Source organism: Electrona antarctica (assembly GCF_951216825.1).
Source record: "Electrona antarctica genome assembly, contig: scaffold_312, whole genome shotgun sequence".
NCBI classification, from domain to species: Eukaryota; Metazoa; Chordata; class Actinopteri; order Myctophiformes; family Myctophidae; genus Electrona; species Electrona antarctica.
In genome coordinates this window covers 75001-95239 of record NW_027638438.1, presented here as the reverse complement: position 1 = coordinate 95239, position 20239 = coordinate 75001, and the positions used below count along the sequence as shown (strand labels likewise).

Sequence of the window (20239 nt, the reverse complement as noted above, 5' to 3'; positions counted from 1 at the left end):
AAGAGGTTCATACTAGACGGAGGAAGACAACACGCTGGAGCAGCTCGGACACTTAACCCATTTTTGGGCGGGAACCCCTCTTGGTGTTTCAAGCATTATGTTATACTTTAGCTATTGGAAAAAATAGCAGACCTACAAGCTCCGCTACGAACTTGTAGGTCTGCAATTCTTTTTTTAACCCATTCAGGCCTGACGTCGAAATAAAAAAAACGTTCGCTTTGAAAGAATATATATTCAAAGATTTGTGCCGCATTTTTACGATTTTTCAAAAATAGCAGACCTACAAGTTCATAGCGCGCCACTCGGTGGCGCGCTATGAGCTTGTAGATCTGCTATTTTTCAATAGCTAAAGTACAACATAATGCTTAGTTAAAACACCAAAAGGGGTTCCCGCCCAGAATGGGTTTAAAGCTATAATATGACACACATGCGTCCTCAGGTCTAAATGGGTTAAATCGTGAAAATGTGGCGCAAATCTTTGAATATAAATTATTTCAGAGCGAACGTTTTTTTTGCTTCTGGGGGGGGGGGGGGGGGTGGGGGGGGTCCCTGGAACTACATATTTTGAGATTTGGGGGGGGGGTCGGCGGCCCAATTACATAGGATTCTAGGGGTCCTTGACATGACAGTTTGAGAACCATGCACTGACATAGAAACAGGTTTTTCAGAAAACTGTCGGGATTCAGAAGACATTTGTAGAATCGTTCTCGGGCCTAAATGGGTTAAAAGCTCTTTTAACCCCTTTTGGTGTTTTAAACGTTATGTTATAATTTAGCTATTGAAAAATAGCAGATCTACAAGCTCATAGCGCGCCACTCGGTGGCGCGCTATGAGCTTGTAGGTCTGCTATGTTTGAAAAATCGTGAAAATGTGGCACAAATCTTTGAATATAAATTCTTTCAGAGCGAACCGAATATTAATATTATTTATCTTTTATTATTATTATATTGTTTTTTTTACAGTTTTTGTACCATTGCTTCATCACAAAAAAATAAGAAATGGGGGCATGGTGGCACAGTCGGTAGTGCTGTCGCCTCACAGCTAGAAGGTCCTGGGTTCCATTCCCACAGTCGGTAGTGCTGTCGCCTCACCGCTAGAAGGTCCTGGGTTCCATTCCCACAGTCGGTAGTGCTGTCGCCTCACCGCTAGAAGGTCCTGGGTTCGATTCCCACAGTCGGTAGTGCTGTCGCCTCACAGCTAGAAGGTCCTGGGTTCCATTCCCACAGTCAGTAGTGCTGTCTCCTCACCGCTAGAAGGTCCTGGGTTCCATTCCCACAGTCGGTAGTGCTGTCTCCTCACCGCTAGAAGGTCCTGGGTTCCATTCCCACAGTCGGTAGTGCTGTCTCCTCACCGCTAGAAGGTCCTGGGTTCCATTCCCACAGTCGGTAGTGCTGTCTCCTCACCGCTAGAAGGTCCTGGGTTCCATTCCCACAGTCGGTAGTGCTGTCTCCTCACCGCTAGAAGGTCCTGGGTTCCATTCCCACAGTCGGTAGTGCTGTCTCCTCACCGCTAGAAGGTCCTGGGTTCCATTCCCACAGTCGGTAGTGCTGTCTCCTCACCGCTAGAAGGTCCTGGGTTCCATTCCCACAGTCGGTAGTGCTGTCGCCTCACCGCTAGAAGGTCCTGGGTTCCATTCCCACAGTCGGTAGTGCTGTCTCCTCACAGCTAGAAGGTCCTGGGTTCCATTCCCACAGTCGGTAGTGCTGTCTCCTCACCGCTAGAAGGTCCTGGGTTCCATTCCCACAGTCGGTAGTGCTGTCTCCTCACCGCTAGAAGGTCCTGGGTTCCATTCCCACAGTCGGTAGTGCTGTCTCCTCACCGCTAGAAGGTCCTGGGTTCCATTCCCACAGTCGGTAGTGCTGTCTCCTCACCGCTAGAAGGTCCTGGGTTCCATTCCCACAGTCGGTAGTGCTGTCTCCTCACCGCTAGAAGGTCCTGGGTTCCATTCCCACAGTCGGTAGTGCTGTCTCCTCACCGCTAGAAGGTCCTGGGTTCCATTCCCACAGTCGGTAGTGCTGTCTCCTCACAGCTAGAAGGTCCTGGGTTCCATTCCCACAGTCGGTAGTGCTGTCTCCTCACCGCTAGAAGGTCCTGGGTTCCATTCCCACAGTCGGTAGTGCTGTCTCCTCACAGCTAGAAGGTCCTGGGTTCCATTCCCACAGTCGGTAGTGCTGTCTCCTCACAGCTAGAAGGTCCTGGGTTCCATTCCCACAGTCGGTAGTGCTGTCTCCTCACCGCTAGAAGGTCCTGGGTTCCATTCCCACAGTCGGTAGTGCTGTCGCCTCACCGCTAGAAGGTTCTGGGTTCCATTCCCACAGTCGGTAGTGCTGTCGCCTCACAGCTAGAAGGTTCTGGGTTCCATTCCCACAGTCGGTAGTGCTGTCGCCTCACCGCTAGAAGGTCCTGGGTTCCATTCCCACACTCGGTAGTGCTGTCGCCTCACCGCTAGAAGGTCCTGGGTTCCATTCCCACAGTCGGTAGTGCTGTCTCCTCACAGCTAGAAGGTTCTGGGTTCCATTCCCACAGTCGGTAGTGCTGTCTCCTCACCGCTAGAAGGTCCTGGGTTCCATTCCCACAGTCGGTAGTGCTGTCTCCTCACAGCTAGAAGGTCCTGGGTTCCATTCCCACAGTCGGTAGTGCTGTCTCCTCACAGCTAGAAGGTCCTGGGTTCCATTCCCACAGTCGGTAGTGCTGTCGCCTCACCGCTAGAAGGTCCTGGGTTCCATTCCCACAGTCGGTAGTGCTGTCGTCTCACCGCTAGAAGGTCCTGGGTTCCATTCCCACAGTCGGTAGTGCTGTCTCCTCACCGCTAGAAGGTCCTGGGTTCCATTCCCACAGTCGGTAGTGCTGTCTCCTCACCGCTAGAAGGTCCTGGGTTCGATTCCCACAGTCGGTAGTGCTGTCGCCTCACAGCTAGAAGGTCCTGGGTTCCATTCCCACAGTCAGTAGTGCTGTCTCCTCACCGCTAGAAGGTCCTGGGTTCCATTCCCACAGTCGGTAGTGCTGTCGCCTCACCGCTAGAAGGTCCTGGGTTCCATTCCCACAGTCGGTAGTGCTGTCTCCTCACCGCTAGAAGGTCCTGGGTTCCATTCCCACAGTCGGTAGTGCTGTCTCCTCACCGCTAGAAGGTCCTGGGTTCCATTCCCACAGTCGGTAGTGCTGTCGCCTCACCGCTAGAAGGTCCTGGGTTCCATTCCCACAGTCGGTAGTGCTGTCTCCTCACCGCTAGAAGGTCCTGGGTTCCATTCCCACAGTCGGTAGTGCTGTCGCCTCACCGCTAGAAGGTCCTGGGTTCCATTCCCACAGTCGGTAGTGCTGTCTCCTCACCGCTAGAAGGTCCTGGGTTCCATTCCCACAGTCGGTAGTGCTGTCTCCTCACCGCTAGAAGGTCCTGGGTTCCATTCCCACAGTCTGTAGTGCTGTCTCCTCACCGCTAGAAGGTCCTGGGTTCCATTCCCACAGTCTGTAGTGCTGTCTCCTCACAGCTAGAAGGTCCTGGGTTCCATTCCCACAGTCTGTAGTGCTGTCTCCTCACCGCTAGAAGGTCCTGGGTTCCATTCCCACAGTCGGTAGTGCTGTCTCCTCACAGCTAGAAGGTTCTGGGTTCCATTCCCACAGTCTGTAGTGCTGTCTCCTCACCGCTAGAAGGTCCTGGGTTCCATTCCCACAGTCGGTAGTGCTGTCTCCTCACAGCTAGAAGGTCCTGGGTTCCATTCCCACAGTCGGTAGTGCTGTCTCCTCACAGCTAGAAGGTCCTGGGTTCCATTCCCACAGTCGGTAGTGCTGTCTCCTCACAGCTAGAAGGTCCTGGGTTCCATTCCCACAGTCGGTAGTGCTGTCTCCTCACAGCTAGAAGGTCCTGGGTTCCATTCCCACAGTCGGTAGTGCTGTCTCCTCACCGCTAGAAGGTCCTGGGTTCCATTCCCACAGTCGGTAGTGCTGTCTCCTCACCGCTAGAAGGTCCTGGGTTCCATTCCCACAGTCGGTAGTGCTGTCTCCTCACAGCTAGAAGGTCCTGGGTTCCATTCCCACAGTCAGTAGTGCTGTCTCCTCACCGCTAGAAGGTCCTGGGTTCCATTCCCACAATCGGTAGTGCTGTCTCCTCACCGCTAGAAGGTCCTGGGTTCCATTCCCACAGTCGGTAGTGCTGTCTCCTCACCGCTAGAAGGTCCTGGGTTCCATTCCCACAGTCGGTCGTGCTGTCGCCTCACCGCTAGAAGGTCCTGGGTTCCATTCCCACAGTCGGTAGTGCTGTCTCCTCACCGCTAGAAGGTCCTGGGTTCCATTCCCACAGTCGGTAGTGCTGTCTCCTCACAGCTAGAAGGTCCTGGGTTCCATTCCCACAGTCGGTAGTGCTGTCGCCTCACCGCTAGAAGGTCCTGGGTTCCATTCCCACAGTCGGTAGTGCTGTCTCCTCACCGCTAGAAGGTCCTGGGTTCCATTCCCACAGTCGGTAGTGCTGTCTCCTCACAGCTAGAAGGTCCTGGGTTCCATTCCCACAGTCGGTAGTGCTGTCTCCTCACAGCTAGAAGGTCCTGGGTTCCATTCCCACAGTCGGTAGTGCTGTCTCCTCACAGCTAGAAGGTCCTGGGTTCCATTCCCACAGTCGGTAGTGCTGTCTCCTCACCGCTAGAAGGTCCTGGGTTCCATTCCCACAGTCGGTAGTGCTGTCGCCTCACAGCTAGAAGGTCCTGGGTTCCATTCCCACAGTCGGTAGTGCTGTCTCCTCACAGCTAGAAGGTCCTGGGTTCCATTCCCACAGTCGGTAGTGCTGTCTCCTCACAGCTAGAAGGTCCTGGGTTCCATTCCCACAGTCGGTAGTGCTGTCTCCTCACCGCTAGAAGGTCCTGGGTTCCATTCCCACAGTCGGTAGTGCTGTCGCCTCACCGCTAGAAGGTCCTGGGTTCCATTCCCACAGTCGGTAGTGCTGTCTCCTCACAGCTAGAAGGTCCTGGGTTCCATTCCCACAGTCGGTAGTGCTGTCTCCTCACAGCTAGAAGGTCCTGGGTTCCATTCCCACAGTCGGTAGTGCTGTCGCCTCACCGCTAGAAGGTCCTGGGTTCCATTCCCACAGTCGGTAGTGCTGTCGCCTCACCGCTAGAAGGTCCTGGGTTCGATTCCCACAGTCGGAAGTGCTGTCTCCTCACAGCTAGGTCCTGGGTTCCATTCCCACAGTCGGTAGTGCTGTCTCCTCACAGCTAGAAGGTCCTGGGTTCCATTCCCACAGTCGGTAGTGCTGTCTCCTCACCGCTAGAAGGTCCTGGGTTCCATTCCCACAGTCTGTAGTGCTGTCTCCTCACAGCTAGAAGGTCCTGGGTTCCATTCCCACAGTCGGTAGTGCTGTCTCCTCACAGCTAGAAGGTCCTGGGTTCCATTCCCACAGTCGGTAGTGCTGTCTCCTCACAGCTAGAAGGTCCTGGGTTCCATTCCCACAGTCGGTAGTGCTGTCTCCTCACAGCTAGAAGGTCCTGGGTTCTATTCCCACAGTCGGTAGTGCTGTCGCCTCACAGCTAGAAGGTCCTGGGTTCCATTTCCACAGTCGGTAGTGCTGTCTCCTCACAGCTAGAAGGTCCTGGGTTCCATTCCCACAGTCGGTAGTGCTGTCTCCTCACCGCTAGAAGGTCCTGGGTTCCATTCCCACAGTCGGTAGTGCTGTCGCCTCACCGCTAGAAGGTCCTGGGTTCCATTCCCACAGTCGGTAGTGCTGTCTCCTCACCGCTAGAAGGTCCTGGGTTCCATTCCCACAGTCGGTAGTGCTGTCGCCTCACCGCTAGAAGGTCCTGGGTTCCATTCCCACAGTCGGTAGTGCTGTCTCCTCACAGCTAGAAGGTCCTGGGTTCCATTCCCACAGTCGGTAGTGCTGTCTCCTCACCGCTAGAAGGTCCTGGGTTCCATTCCCACAGTCGGTAGTGCTGTCGCCTCACCGCTAGAAGGTCCTGGGTTCCATTCCCACAGTCGGTAGTGCTGTCGCCTCACCGCTAGAAGGTCCTGGGTTCCATTCCCACAGTCGGTAGTGCTGTCTCCTCACAGCTAGAAGGTCCTGGGTTCCATTCCCACAGTCGGTAGTGCTGTCTCCTCACCGCTAGAAGGTCCTGGGTTCCATTCCCACAGTCGGTAGTGCTGTCGCCTCACCGCTAGAAGGTCCTGGGTTCCATTCCCACAGTCGGTAGTGCTGTCTCCTCACAGCTAGAAGGTCCTGGGTTCCATTCCCACAGTCGGTAGTGCTGTCTCCTCACAGCTAGAAGGTCCTGGGTTCCATTCCCACAGTCGGTAGTGCTGTCGCCTCACCGCTAGAAGGTCCTGGGTTCCATTCCCACAGTCGGTAGTGCTGTCTCCTCACCGCTAGAAGGTCCTGGGTTCCATTCCCACAGTCGGTAGTGCTGTCTCCTCACAGCTAGAAGGTCCTGGGTTCCATTCCCACAGTCGGTAGTGCTGTCTCCTCACAGCTAGAAGGTCCTGGGTTCCATTCCCACAGTCGGTAGTGCTGTCTCCTCACAGCTAGAAGGTCCTGGGTTCCATTCCCACAGTCGGTAGTGCTGTCGCCTCACCGCTAGAAGGTCCTGGGTTCGATTCCCACAGTCGGTAGTGCTGTCTCCTCACAGCTAGAAGGTCCTGGGTTCCATTCCCACAGTCGGTAGTGCTGTCGCCTCACCGCTAGAAGGTCCTGGGTTCCATTCCCACAGTCGGTAGTGCTGTCTCCTCACAGCTAAAAGGTCCTGGGTTCCATTCCCACAGTCTGTAGTGCTGTCTCCTCACCGCTAGAAGGTCCTGGGTTCCATTCCCACAGTCGGTAGTGCTGTCGCCTCACCGCTAGAAGGTCCTGGGTTCCATTCCCACAGTCGGTAGTGCTGTCGCCTCACAGCTAGAAGGTCCTGGGTTCCATTCCCACAGTCGGTAGTGCTGTCTCCTCACAGCTAGAAGGTCCTGGGTTCCATTCCCACAGTCGGTAGTGCTGTCTCCTCACCGCTAGAAGGTCCTGGGTTCCATTCCCACAGTCGGTAGTGCTGTCTCCTCACAGCTAGAAGGTCCTGGGTTCCATTCCCACAGTCGGTAGTGCTGTCTCCTCACAGCTAGAAGGTCCTGGGTTCCATTCCCACAGTCGGTAGTGCTGTCTCCTCACAGCTAGAAGGTCCTGGGTTCCATTCCCACAGTCGGTAGTGCTGTCTCCTCACAGCTAGAAGGTCCTGGGTTCTATTCCCACAGTCGGTAGTGCTGTCGCCTCACAGCTAGAAGGTCCTGGGTTCCATTCCCACAGTCGGTAGTGCTGTCTCCTCACAGCTAGAAGGTCCTGGGTTCCATTCCCACAGTCGGTAGTGCTGTCTCCTCACCGCTAGAAGGTCCTGGGTTCCATTCCCACAGTCGGTAGTGCTGTCGCCTCACCGCTAGAAGGTCTTGGGTTCCATTCCCACAGTCGGTAGTGCTGTCTCCTCACCGCTAGAAGGTCCTGGGTTCCATTCCCACAGTCGGTAGTGCTGTCGCCTCACCGCTAGAAGGTCCTGGGTTCCATTCCCACAGTCGGTAGTGCTGTCTCCTCACAGCTAGAAGGTCCTGGGTTCCATTCCCACAGTCGGTAGTGCTGTCTCCTCACCGCTAGAAGGTCCTGGGTTCCATTCCCACAGTCGGTAGTGCTGTCGCCTCACCGCTAGAAGGTCCTGGGTTCCATTCCCACAGTCGGTAGTGCTGTCGCCTCACCGCTAGAAGGTCCTGGGTTCCATTCCCACAGTCGGTAGTGCTGTCTCCTCACAGCTAGAAGGTCCTGGGTTCCATTCCCACAGTCGGTAGTGCTGTCTCCTCACCGCTAGAAGGTCCTGGGTTCCATTCCCACAGTCGGTAGTGCTGTCGCCTCACCGCTAGAAGGTCCTGGGTTCCATTCCCACAGTCGGTAGTGCTGTCTCCTCACAGCTAGAAGGTCCTGGGTTCCATTCCCACAGTCGGTAGTGCTGTCTCCTCACAGCTAGAAGGTCCTGGGTTCCATTCCCACAGTCGGTAGTGCTGTCGCCTCACCGCTAGAAGGTCCTGGGTTCCATTCCCACAGTCGGTAGTGCTGTCTCCTCACCGCTAGAAGGTCCTGGGTTCCATTCCCACAGTCGGTAGTGCTGTCCTCTCACCGCTAGAAGGTCCTGGGTTCGATTCCCACAGTCGGTAGTGCTGTCTCCTCACAGCTAGAAGGTTCTGGGTTCCATTCCCACAGTCGGTAGTGCTGTCTCCTCACAGCTAGAAGGTCCTGGGTTCCATTCCCACAGTCGGTAGTGCTGTCTCCTCACAGCTAGAAGGTCCTGGGTTCCATTCCCACAGTCGGTAGTGCTGTCGCCTCACCGCTAGAAGGTCCTGGGTTCGATTCCCACAGTCGGTAGTGCTGTCTCCTCACAGCTAGAAGGTCCTGGGTTCCATTCCCACAGTCGGTAGTGCTGTCGCCTCACCGCTAGAAGGTCCTGGGTTCCATTCCCACAGTCGGTAGTGCTGTCTCCTCACAGCTAGAAGGTCCTGGGTTCCATTCCCACAGTCTGTAGTGCTGTCTCCTCACCGCTAGAAGGTCCTGGGTTCCATTCCCACAGTCGGTAGTGCTGTCGCCTCACCGCTAGAAGGTCCTGGGTTCCATTCCCACAGTCGGTAGTGCTGTCGCCTCACAGCTAGAAGGTCCTGGGTTCCATTCCCACAGTCGGTAGTGCTGTCGCCTCACAGCTAGAAGGTCCTGGGTTCCATTCCCACAGTCGGTAGTGCTGTCTCCTCACCGCTAGAAGGTCCTGGGTTCGATTCCCACAGTCGGTAGTGCTGTCTCCTCACCGCTAGAAGGTCCTGGGTTCTATTCCCACAGTCGGTAGTGCTGTCGCCTCACCGCTAGAAGGTCCTGGGTTCTATTCCCACAGTCGGTAGTGCTGTCGCCTCACCGCTAGAAGGTTCTGGGTTCGATTCCCACAGTCGGTAGTGCTGTCTCCTCACCGCTAGAAGGTCCTGGGTTCTATTCCCACAGTCGGTAGTGCTGTCGCCTCACCGCTAGAAGGTTCTGGGTTCGATTCCCACAGTCGGTAGTGCTGTCGCCTCACCGCTAGAAGGTCCTGGGTTCTATTCCCACAGTCTGTAGTGCTGTCGCCTCACCGCTAGAAGGTCCTGGGTTCGATTCCCACAGTCGGTAGTGCTGTCCTCTCACCGCTAGAAGGTCCTGGGTTCGATTCCCACAGTCGGTAGTGCTGTCGCCTCACAGCTAGAAGGTCCTGGGTTCCATTCCCACAGTCGGTAGTGCTGTCTCCTCACCGCTAGAAGGTCCTGGGTTCCATTCCCACAGTCGGTAGTGCTGTCGCCTCACCGCTAGAAGGTCCTGGGTTCCATTCCCACAGTCGCTAGTGCTGTCGCCTCACCGCTAGAAGGTCCTGGGTTCGATTCCCACAGTCGCTAGTGCTGTCGCCTCACCGCTAGAAGGTCCTGGGTTCGATTCCCACAGTCGCTAGTGCTGTCGCCTCACTGCTAGAAGGTCCTGGGATTTAAAAAAAATGGTCATCATTACATTTGAACCTTTGCGTCAGACTGCAAGGTCGTCAAGGCAAGGGCAAGTGGTACGGCGAGTGCTACAGTATACCATCCATCCATCTTCAACCGCTTATCCGTAGTCGGGTCGTGGGGGCAACAGCTCCACCAGAGTGCCCCAGACTTCCCTCTCCAGAGCAACATTAGTGACTTCCTCCTGGGGGATTCCGAGACGTTCCAAGGCCAGTGAGTCGATGCGTTTCCTCCAACTGCGCCTCGGTCTGCCCCCCGGGGTCTCCTCCCAGTGGGACGTGATCCTTGGTCTGCCCCGGGGGTCTCCTCCCAGTGGGACGTGATCATTGGTCTGCCCCGGGGTCTCCTCCCAGTAGGACGTGATCCTTGGTCTGCCCCGGGGGTCTCCTCCCAGTGGGACGTGATCCTTGGTCTGCCCCGGGGTCTCCTCCCAGTGGGACGTGATCCTTGGTCTGCCCCGGGGTCTCCTCCCAGTAGGACGTGATCCTTGGTCTGCCCCGGGGTCTCCTCCCAGTAGGACGTGATCCTTGGTCTGCCCCGGGGTCTCCTCCCAGTGGGACGTGATCATTGGTCTGCCCCGGGGTCTCCTCCCAGTAGGACGTGATCCTTGGTCTGCCTGGGGGTCTCCTCCCAGTTGGACGTGATCCTTGGTCTGCCCCGGGGGTCTCCTCCCAGTGGGACGTGATCCTTGGTCTGCCCCGGGGTCTCCTCCCGGTGGGACGTGATCATTGGTCTGCCCCGGGGTCTCCTCCCAGTGGGACGTGATCCTTGGTCTGCCCAGGGGTCTCCTCCCAGTGGGACGTGATCCTTGGTCTGCCCCGGGGTCTCCTCCCGGTGGGACGTGATCCTTGGTCTGCCCCGGGGTCTCCTCCCGGTGGGACGTGATCCTTGGTCTGCCTGGGGGTCTCCTCCCAGTGGGACGTGGTCCTTGGTCTGCCTGGGGGTCTCCTCCCAGTGGGACGTGATCCTTGGTCTGCCCCGGGGTCTCCTCCCTAGCGAGACCCCCCCGAGGGGTCGCGACCCACGGGTTGAGAACCCCTGCTGTAGATTACAGCGGAGCATTGGGAGTTGAGTCTGCGATGGGGAGTTTGTTCCACAGTTTGGGAGCCTATACTGTATTGACAGTACGTGCTGTCTGCAGTGTAAACCAGTGTTGATTTTGGAAGCAGATTTTAGTTTTAGTCCTAGTCTCTTGAATAGTTTATTTAGTTTTAGTCACATTTTAGTCACATGGAATGTTTTAGTGTTAGTCTAGTTTTAGTCGACTAAATATCATAAGGTTTTACACTTGCTGAAAATAGCAGATCTACAAGCTCACAACGTGTCGCACTGCGACGCGTTGTGAGCTTGTAGATCTGCTATTTTCAGCCATGCAATCAAGTGTAAAATGACTTCTACTGGATCTCTTGTCCACTAGTCCCCTTCCTAACATTTTAGTCTAGCTTTTATTTGTTGACGAAATTGTCTAATATTTAGTCATCATAACTTTCATTTAGTTTCCATTTAGTTTTCCTTTGTGAAAAAAAGGTCGTTGACGAACATTTTTCGTCATAGTTTTTCAGTCGACGAAATCATCACTGGTGTAAACCATACAATTGTGACCAGGTTTGACTGAGAGCCTGCCAACTCCAGCTTTTCACCAGAGGAAAAACGAGTTAATAGCACAGGCAGACTCTTCACATACTAGAGCATGTCTGAAATAAGTGTCAGAGCTGAAATCGACATGTCAATATGAAATAAATGCTTAAACATGTAGCTATAGGTGTAATGTTAGAGACTTAAACACTTAACACCTAATACTTAACACTTAACACTTAACACTTAACACTTAATAAACACTTAAATACTTAAACATGTAGCTAGGTGTAATGTTAGAGACCACAGAAGACATGTAAATATGAAATAAATACTTAAACATGTAGCTAGGTGTAATGTTAGAGACCACAGAAGACATGTCAATATGAAATAAATACTTAAACATGTAGCTAGGTGTAATGTTAGAGACCACAGAAGACATGTAAATATGAAATAAATACTTAAACATGTAGCTATAGGTGTAATGTTAGAGACCACAGAAGACATGTAAATATGAAATAAATACTTAAACATGTAGCTAGGTGTAATGTTAGAGTCCACAGAAGACATGCAAATATGAAATAAATACTTAAACGTAGCTAGGTGTAATGTTAGAGACCACAGAAGACATGTAAATATGAAATAAATGCTTAAACATGTAGCTAGGTGTAATGTTAAGAGTCCACAGAAGACATGTAAATATGAAATAAATACTTAAACGTAGCTAGGTGTAATGTTAGAGACCACAGAAGACATGTAAATATGAAATAAATGCTTAAACATGTAGCTAGGTGTAATGTTAGAGACCACAGAAGTGAACCTTTCAAGCCTGTTTTCTCAACTCGCTGTTTCTCTGCAAGACATTACTCTATAAGCCATATCTCCAAAACTGGTGGGTCAAACTGAACAACCAATATGTCAATGTCAAAACAAATTCAAAATTCACATTTAGTCACGTATCTCTTCCTCCTGTGCTTGTTCTTCCAGGTGCAGGACTGCCATGTTCTGAAGTGTCTGTCTTGTTCTTCCAGGTGCAGGACTGCCATGTTCTGAAGTGTCTGTCTTGTTCTTCCAGGTGCAGGACTGCCATGTTCTGAAGTGTCTGTCTTGTTCTTCCAGGTGCAGGACTGCCATGTTCTGAAGTGTTTGTCTTGTTCTTCCAGGTGCAGGACTGCCATGTTCTGAAGTGTTTGTCTTGTTCTTCCAGGTGCAGGACTGCCATGTTCTGAAGTGTCTGTCTTGTTCTTCCAGGTGCAGGACTGCCATGTTCTGAAGTGTCTGTCTTGTTCTTCCAGGTGCAGGACTGCCATGTGCTGAAGTGTCTGTCTTGTTCTTCCAGGTGCAGGACTGCCATGTTCTGAAGTGTCTGTCTTGTTCTTCCAGGTGCAGGACTGCCATGTTCTGAAGTGTCTGTCTTGTTCTTCCAGGTGCAGGACTGCCATGTTCTGAAGTGTCTGTCTTGTTCTTCCAGGTGCAGGACTGCCATGTGCTGAAGTGTTTGTCTTGTTCTTCCAGGTGCAGGACTGCCATGTTCTGAAGTGTCTGTCTTGTTCTTCCAGGTGCAGGACTGCCATGTTCTGAAGTGTCTGTCTTGTTCTTCCAGGTGCAGGACTGCCATGTTCTGAAGTGTCTGTCTTGTTCTTCCAGGTGCAGGACTGCCATGTGCTGAAGTGTCTGTCTTGTTCTTCCAGGTGCAGGACTGCCATGTGCTGAAGTGTCTGCCTTGTTTTTCCAGGTGCAGGACTGCCATGTTCTGAAGTGTCTGCCTTGTTTTTCCAGGTGCAGGACTGCCATGTGCTGAAGTGTCTGTCCAAAGAGGAGTTTGATGGCAACACCAGTGCCTTGCTGGTGGGAGCAAAAAACGTATCGCCTTTCCAAGTAAGAACCAGTGTTGTTTTTGGCAGCAAATTTTGATTTTAGTTTTAGTCATAGTCTCTTGAATAGTTTTCATTTAGTTTTAGTCACATTTTAGTCACCTTGAATGTTTTAGTGTACCTTTTAGTCAACTAAATGTCATAAGATTTTAGTCTACAGTTGATTTTTTTAAACGTTGGCTCTGAAAGAATATATATTCAAACATTTGCTCCACATTCCACAAAAATAGCAGACCTACAAGCTTGTAGCACTCGGTGCCACTCTATGAGTTTGTAGATCTGCTGTTTTTCAATAGCTAAAGTATAACATAATGCTTAAAACACCAAAAGGGGTTCCCGCCCAGAATGGGTTAAAGCAGTGGTTCTCAAACTAGAAGGTTTTTACGGCTAGTGAGTTTCAGCCATTTTCAGAGTTTCCCTCCAACTCCCTCAAGGACCCCTAGGGGTCCCCAGACCCCACTTCCTCAAGGACCCCTAGGGGTCCCTCAAGGACCCCTAGGGGTCCCCAGACCCCACTTGACTCCCTCAAGGACCCCTAGGGGTCCCCAGACCCCACTCCCTCAAGGACCCCTAGGGGTCCCTCAAGGACCCCTAGGGGTCCCCAGACCCCACTTCCTCAAGGACCCCTAGGGGTCCCCAGACCCCACTCCCTCAAGGACCCCTAGGGGTCCCCAGACCCCACTCCCTCAAGGACCCCTAGGGGTCCCTCAAGGACCCCTAGGGGTCCCCAGACCCCACTTGACTCCCTCAAGGACCCCTAGGGGTCCCCAGACCCCACTCCCTCAAGGACCCCTAGGGGTCCCTCAAGGACCCCTAGGGGTCCCCAGACCCCACTTCCTCAAGGACCCCTAGGGGTCCCCAGACCCCACTCCCTCAAGGACCCCTAGGGGTCCCCAGACCCCACTTCCTCAAGGACCCCTAGGGGTCCCCAGACCCCACTCCCTCAAGGACCCCTAGGGGTCCCCAGACCCCACTCCCTCAAGGACCCCTAGGGGTCCCCAGACCCCACTTCCTCAAGGACCCCTAGGGGTCCCTCAAGGACCCCTAGGGGTCCCCAGACCCCACTCCCTCAAGGACCCCTAGGGGTCCCCAGACCCCACTTCCTCAAGGACCCCTAGGGGTCCCTCAAGGACCCCTAGGGGTCCCCAGACCCCACTTCCTCAAGAACCCCTAGGGGTCCCTCAAGGACCCCTAGGGGTCCCCAGACCCCACTTCCTCAAGAACCCCTAGGGGTCCCCAGACCCCTCTAACTCCCTCAAGGACCCCTAGGGGTCCCTCAAGGACCCCTAGGGGTCCCCAGACCCCTCTAACTCCCTCAAGGACCCCTAGGGGTCCCTCAAGAACCCCTAGGGGTCCCCAGACCCCTCTAACTCCCTCAAGGACCCCTAGGGGTCCCCAGACCCCACTTCCTCAAGGACCCCTAGGGGTCCCCAGACCCCACTTCCTCAAGGACCCCTAGGGGTCCCTCAAGGACCCCTAGGGGTCCCCAGACCCCACTTCCTCAAGGACCCCTAGGGGTCCCCAGACCCCACTTCCTCAAGGACCCCTAGGGGTCCCCAGACCCCACTTCCTCAAGGACCCCTAGGGGTCCCTAGGGGTCCCTCAAGGACCCCTAGGGGTCCCCAGACCCCACTCCCTCAAGGACCCCTAGGGGTCCCCAGACCCCTCTAACTCCCTCAAGGACCCCTAGGGGTCCCCAGACCCCACTCCCTCAAGGACCCCTAGGGGTCCCCAGACCCCTCTAACTCCCTCAAGGACCCCTAGGGGTCCCCAGTCCCCACTTCCTCAAGGACCCCTAGGGGTCCCTCAAGGACCCCTAGGGGTCCCCAGACCCCACTTCCTCAAGGACCCCTAGGGGTCCCCAGACCCCACTTCCTCAAGGACCCCTAGGGGTCCCTCAAGGACCCCTAGGGGTCCCTCAAGGACCCCCTAGGGTACCTAGGGTACCACTTTAGGAACCACTGACTTAGAGGATCACTTCACGGCTCAATAATCGTTTTATCTTCATTTTATCTTGTTTTCATAAATTGTCAGAAGCCAAAGTTTAATTTAAAATTAAATGAAATTAATTGAGCAGCCCCTAATTAGCACCTCCTCGTCTCATCTCTGTTTAATGCATTAGCCCATTCTGGGCGGGAACCCCTTTTGGTGTTTTAAAGCATTATGTTATACTTTAGCTATTGAAAAATCGTGAAAATGTAGCGCAAATCTTTGAATATATATTCTTTCAGAGCGAACGTTTCAACTCAAATTGTTGCTTCTGGGGGGGGGGGGGGGGGTCCCTGGAACAACATATTTTCAAATTGGGGTCGGCGGCCAATTACACCCTGGGGGTCCTTGACATGAAATATTGAACACCACTGACATAGAAACAAAAAATATTTCAGAAAACTGACAAAAAAAATAAAATAATTAAATTTCGACGTCGGGCATAAATGGGTTAACAGAGATTTCTCCCCCCCCCCCCCCCCCCCCACTCTACATTTGACCTCATTTAGTATTCCATATCCTATGAATTTCGGTATGCAGATTTTTGCACGCGTTTGATCATCCAGAAGTTGGCTTTTCCAAGACTAGGAGCTCCATTTTCGTCACCGCTAAACCCCTTATCCCTAAACCCCTTATCCCTAAACCCCTTATCCCTAAACCCCTTATCCCTAAACTTCTAAACCCCTTATCCCTAAACTTCTCTCTCTCTAAACCCCTTATCCCGAAACCATGCAAGGCACCAACCTGCACATCGGGAGCAATTAGGTGTTCAGAGTCTTGCTCAAGGACACTTCGACACCGACTCTGGGGGAGCCCACAGGGTTCGAACTGGCAACCTTACGGTTACCATCCAGCCACTCTACCCCTGAGCCACCGCCACTCATTATTGAGTCATGACATCAATATCGGTGAAAATAATCGGGATTAGGCCTATCACTAACAGGGTGACTTTCAGAGCTGCCAGAGGGGGAGCGAGAGAGAGAGACACACACACACACACACACACACACACACACACACCACACGCGCACACACATGAGAGAGAGTAACATACCCACACATGAGTGAGAGAGAGAGAGCTGAAAGAGAGTTTACAGGAGGGAATGAGATGAGTGAAAGGAAATGTCAAGAGCGCCTGTGTGTGTGTGTGTGCATGTGCGGCCGTGCATGCTCACAGTCGTAGCAGGTCCACACAGTACATTTTTAAATGCCAGAGTCCCAACTGCTGCTCACTGTACTGATGTATTCTCTCTCTCTCTCTCCCCCCCATCCCCCCCCCCCCCCCCCCCCCCCACACACACACACACACAGAGGACGGAGGAGGGTATGGAGATGTTCAGGATGGCGGGAGTTCCTCCGAAACAGAAAGTCTCTGCGTTTAAAGTGTCTGAAGACGCCGTCATCAAAACCAGGTTCACCAGCTCAGCTTCACTCCATGCACGCTCCAGTGTTGCTTTTGGCAGGAAAAAAAATGATTTTAGTTTTAGTCATAAGTGACTGAAATGTGACTATTCAAGAGACTTATGACTAAAGTCACCTGGAATGTTTTAGTGTTAGTCTAGTTTTAGTCGACTAAATATCATAAGATTTTAGTCGACTAAACCTACAGTTGATTTAGTCGACTAAGATGTATTTTGGCGGGCCTTGATGCCGTCGTAATGCTAGTTTTTACACTTGCCGAAAATAGCTGATCTGCTATTTTCAGCATGCTACCAAGTGTAAAATGACTTATACTGGATCTCTTGTCCACTAGTACCTTCCTAATGTTTTAGTCTAGTTTTTATTTGTTGACAATTGTCAGTATATTTAGTCTTAGTTTTAGTCATCATCATAGCTTAGTTTTTATTTAGTTTCCATTTAGTTTTCATCAGTGGACAAAGGTCCAACAACACCCTGTCAGGAGCGACTTGGACACTCGGGCATGAAGGAAGCATGAGTTCAAGTCCGTTGCTCTCCCCATGTCCCCCATATATGGGGACTAGGTTGGCGGAGGGTGTGTAGAGCCCAGGATCACATTAGATAATTGACACAGGGGTGAAAAATGGGTTACACAATCGTGGGATAAAAAATATTTATTAAAGAGAAATGCCTTTTTGTTATATACTTGACGACAGACATTGTGTGGTTTCACCACTTTCATCTTGAGATCCCTATTATTGTAATTAATCGAAACAAAAGATTGCGGTCTAGAGTCGGTCTCCTATGCGATTTACAATTTAGGCATTTAGCAGACGCTCTTAATCCAGAGCGACTTACATTAAGCAATGCGATCTCATTTCTAAATTTGTGCAAGAGCAGCATTGGTTGGCTAGTTTTAGTTATGTTTTTGCTACAAGAGAGAGACCCCATCTTGGGGCGGGAACCCCTTTTGGTGATTTAATCATCATGTTATACCTTAGCTATTGAAAAATAGCAGATCTACAAGCTCGTAGCGCGGCACGAGTGCCGCGCTACGAGCTTGTAGCCTGGTTAATAAACCAGACCGAATCAGCCGTTGGCAAAAAAAAGTTGCCTACCAGCGGATTTCGGTCTGGCGAGGCTCAGTAGCACGCCTCTTTCCTACAATCGAGAACAGGTCGGACCAATCGGGACACGGTATGCAATATGGGCGGGCTTTGGTACAGTGACGTTCAATGCTTGAGACTTTTGACTGACAGTAGCTCTGACCAATTGCGTCAAAGAGAGAATGTTTGAACCCGCCCCCCGGGAAATGAAATCCAAGTGGACCCAGACTGATATACCGCGACAGTGTTGTGTGATATTAGTCTGGCTTATTAGCCAGGCTAACGAGCTTGTATGTCTGCTATTTTTGAAAAATCGTGAAAATGTAGTGCAAATCTTTGAATATATATTCTTTCGGAGTGAACGATTTAAACTCAAATATTAGCTTCTGGGGTGTCCCTGGAACAACATATTTTCAGATGGGGGTCCCTGGAACAACATATTTTCAGATGGGGGTCCGCAGCCAAATACAGAAAAATGAGTTAAGTAAAAGTATCAATACCGCAATTATGTAATAATAATAATAATAAAACTTTATTTGTATAGCACCTTTCATGACATGAAATGCAGCTCAAAGTGCTTTACAGAGCAATGAAGAGAGAAAAAAAGAAAAGAAAAGCAAGGCATAAACATTAAAAACAAGAGCAGTAATGCAATACAGTGAGGACATGAATAACAAAATAAATTAAAAAAACAAATCAATTAAAAGCAAGGGTGTAGAAGTGGGTCTTGAGCTGTGCTTTAAAAATGTCTACAGAGGCTGCCTGTCGAAGGTACAGTGGGAGTTTGTTCCACGCCGTCGGCCCGTAGAAGCAAAAAGCTGCTTCCCCGTATTTTTTAGTTGCCATTTTTTTAGGCAAAGCGAGCAGGCCATCAGTGGAAGACCTTAGGGGGCGGTTTGGGACATATTTAGGCAGGCAGTCATGTAGGTAGGAAGGTGCGAAGTAAAATAATTGTAGAAATACGTAAGTACAAGTTCGGAATCCAAAATTTACTAGACTAAAAGTACAAAAGTATCGGCATTAAAATGTGAACTAACGTAATGTAACTAAAGTTTTCAAACAAATGTAGTGTAGTAAAAGTACAATAATCATCTCTGAGATGTACTGGACTACGTGCGTTCCTCTTCTCACCCGGATTTGAACCCGGTTTCCTGCGTAAGTGCTGACATTCTTTTTTTTTTTTTTTTTTTTTTTTACCATTGAGCTAATAGAGCCTGCCTGGTTGCCCGCTAGGGGATCAATTGAGTCTTGACCATCGGGTCAAAAATGTAATGTATTCATTACAAAAAAGTAACACGGTCAGGGCTTGACGCTTAGCATTTTTCCAAGTAGCACGTGTGCTACTAAGTTGAAAAATCTAGTAGCACACAAATGATTTTAGGAGCACGATGAAAAGTTAGCAAATAATGTGTTTTTGAGGCGCTAGCCCCTCCTATACAGCTTTATTCCCCACACGTCTCAAGATTTGCCATTGACAATGAACAGAGACATTAGGTCAAAATTCAGCTAAATATGACATAAATTAAACAATCAAAACATTAAACGCCATTGACATTGAAAGGAAAATGTACGTCATATGTAAACGAGCAAATCAGCTAACCAATCACAGGCAACAGGCATTCTGATTGGCCAGTATGAGATGATTCATGATGATGTATGATGATAAGAGTGCCCCTCACTTCACACAGGTGTGATTTTTGAGTGGTGCAAACCACTCCAACAACTGGCTTTGTACCCGTGTTTGTTCGTACCAAAGAAAACGAGCATGGTTGCTTTGGTTAGCAACCAAAAAAACAAGCATGGTTGCTATGGTTAGTATGTGACGTCACTGACATCACAGATATCACGTCGGAGTGAATCAATCTTTCCTGGTTCTAATGTACAGTAACTATAACAATAAATGTGTAGTTGCACCACTCAGTTCACACGGGTGTGATTTTTCTTTAATAAAGTGATATGAGGCAGGGGCGGGCAATATGGTAAAATATTATATCACAATATCTTTTCAGAAATGATCACAATATTGATATTCATCTGGATTTTTTGTTTTTATATAATCTATAGCCTAATCAATTTGTTTTTATGCTGATAGACTATTAGTTTTTTATGCAGATGGATGGATGGATGGATAATCATCAATTCATTTCATGTTGCTCATGGACAGACAGACAGTCCGTTTGTATCCTGCTGTTCTATCATGCGAGTGTGATATTCAGTGCAGAGGCTACTCGATGGTGAATTAGTATTGTAACATTCTCCTTGGCTTTGACTGCTTCGGTTCAGACAAAACATCGTACATATACACCTCGGCCGCAGGCCACTGACTAATAGTAATACAATTATGTATCCAGCGGCAGCCAGGTGACAGGTCGGTCATTCGTATTGCGCTGCGCAGCCTGCGCACACACTTTTGTAAGCGAGGTGCTAAGCAAGGGTTGTTTTGGTTATCAATCAATCCGTCCACTCCATGTGCGTGCGCACGTGCACTCTTTGCGTGCACGGCTGCACGCTGTTTCACCCACGTTTGGTAAAAGTTATATCGAGTGATGTTTGAACATTCCAAACTTTCCAAATAAGTTTAGTATTCAACGTGTCGGGGTCCAAGCAACTCCTTCTATGCTATCATGCTATCCTGCTGCGTTCGCTCCGCTGCTGACGGAAGAGAACTGAGCAGCCAGCAACACAGGGTGGGAGCAAAGGGGACGGATCTTCAAATGAACGCTGCATTGAGCCTCGACACGTTGTTAGCTTGTAGATCTGCTCTTTTTGGCGAACGACACCGCCGTACTAAGAAATATAAAT

At 51.0% G+C, this 20239-nt stretch overlaps 1 protein-coding gene across 3 annotated transcripts in view; it reads left to right on the top strand.

Moving 5' to 3' along the window:
* The window catches only part of mrpl3 (mitochondrial ribosomal protein L3), an 86139-nt gene that overhangs the window by 38604 nt on the left and 27296 nt on the right, over window positions 1–20239 (top strand). Inside the window, exons 4-5 of one of the 3 annotated variants that reach the window (XM_079530981.1) lie at window positions 12850–12948; window positions 16245–16340. The exons of the other annotated variants lie outside the window; for them this stretch is intronic. Of the exons in view, the coding sequence (XP_079387107.1) occupies window positions 12850–12948; window positions 16245–16340 (195 nt within the window). The remainder of the gene's footprint in view (window positions 1–12849; window positions 12949–16244; window positions 16341–20239) is intronic. 3 annotated transcript variants of the gene reach the window in all.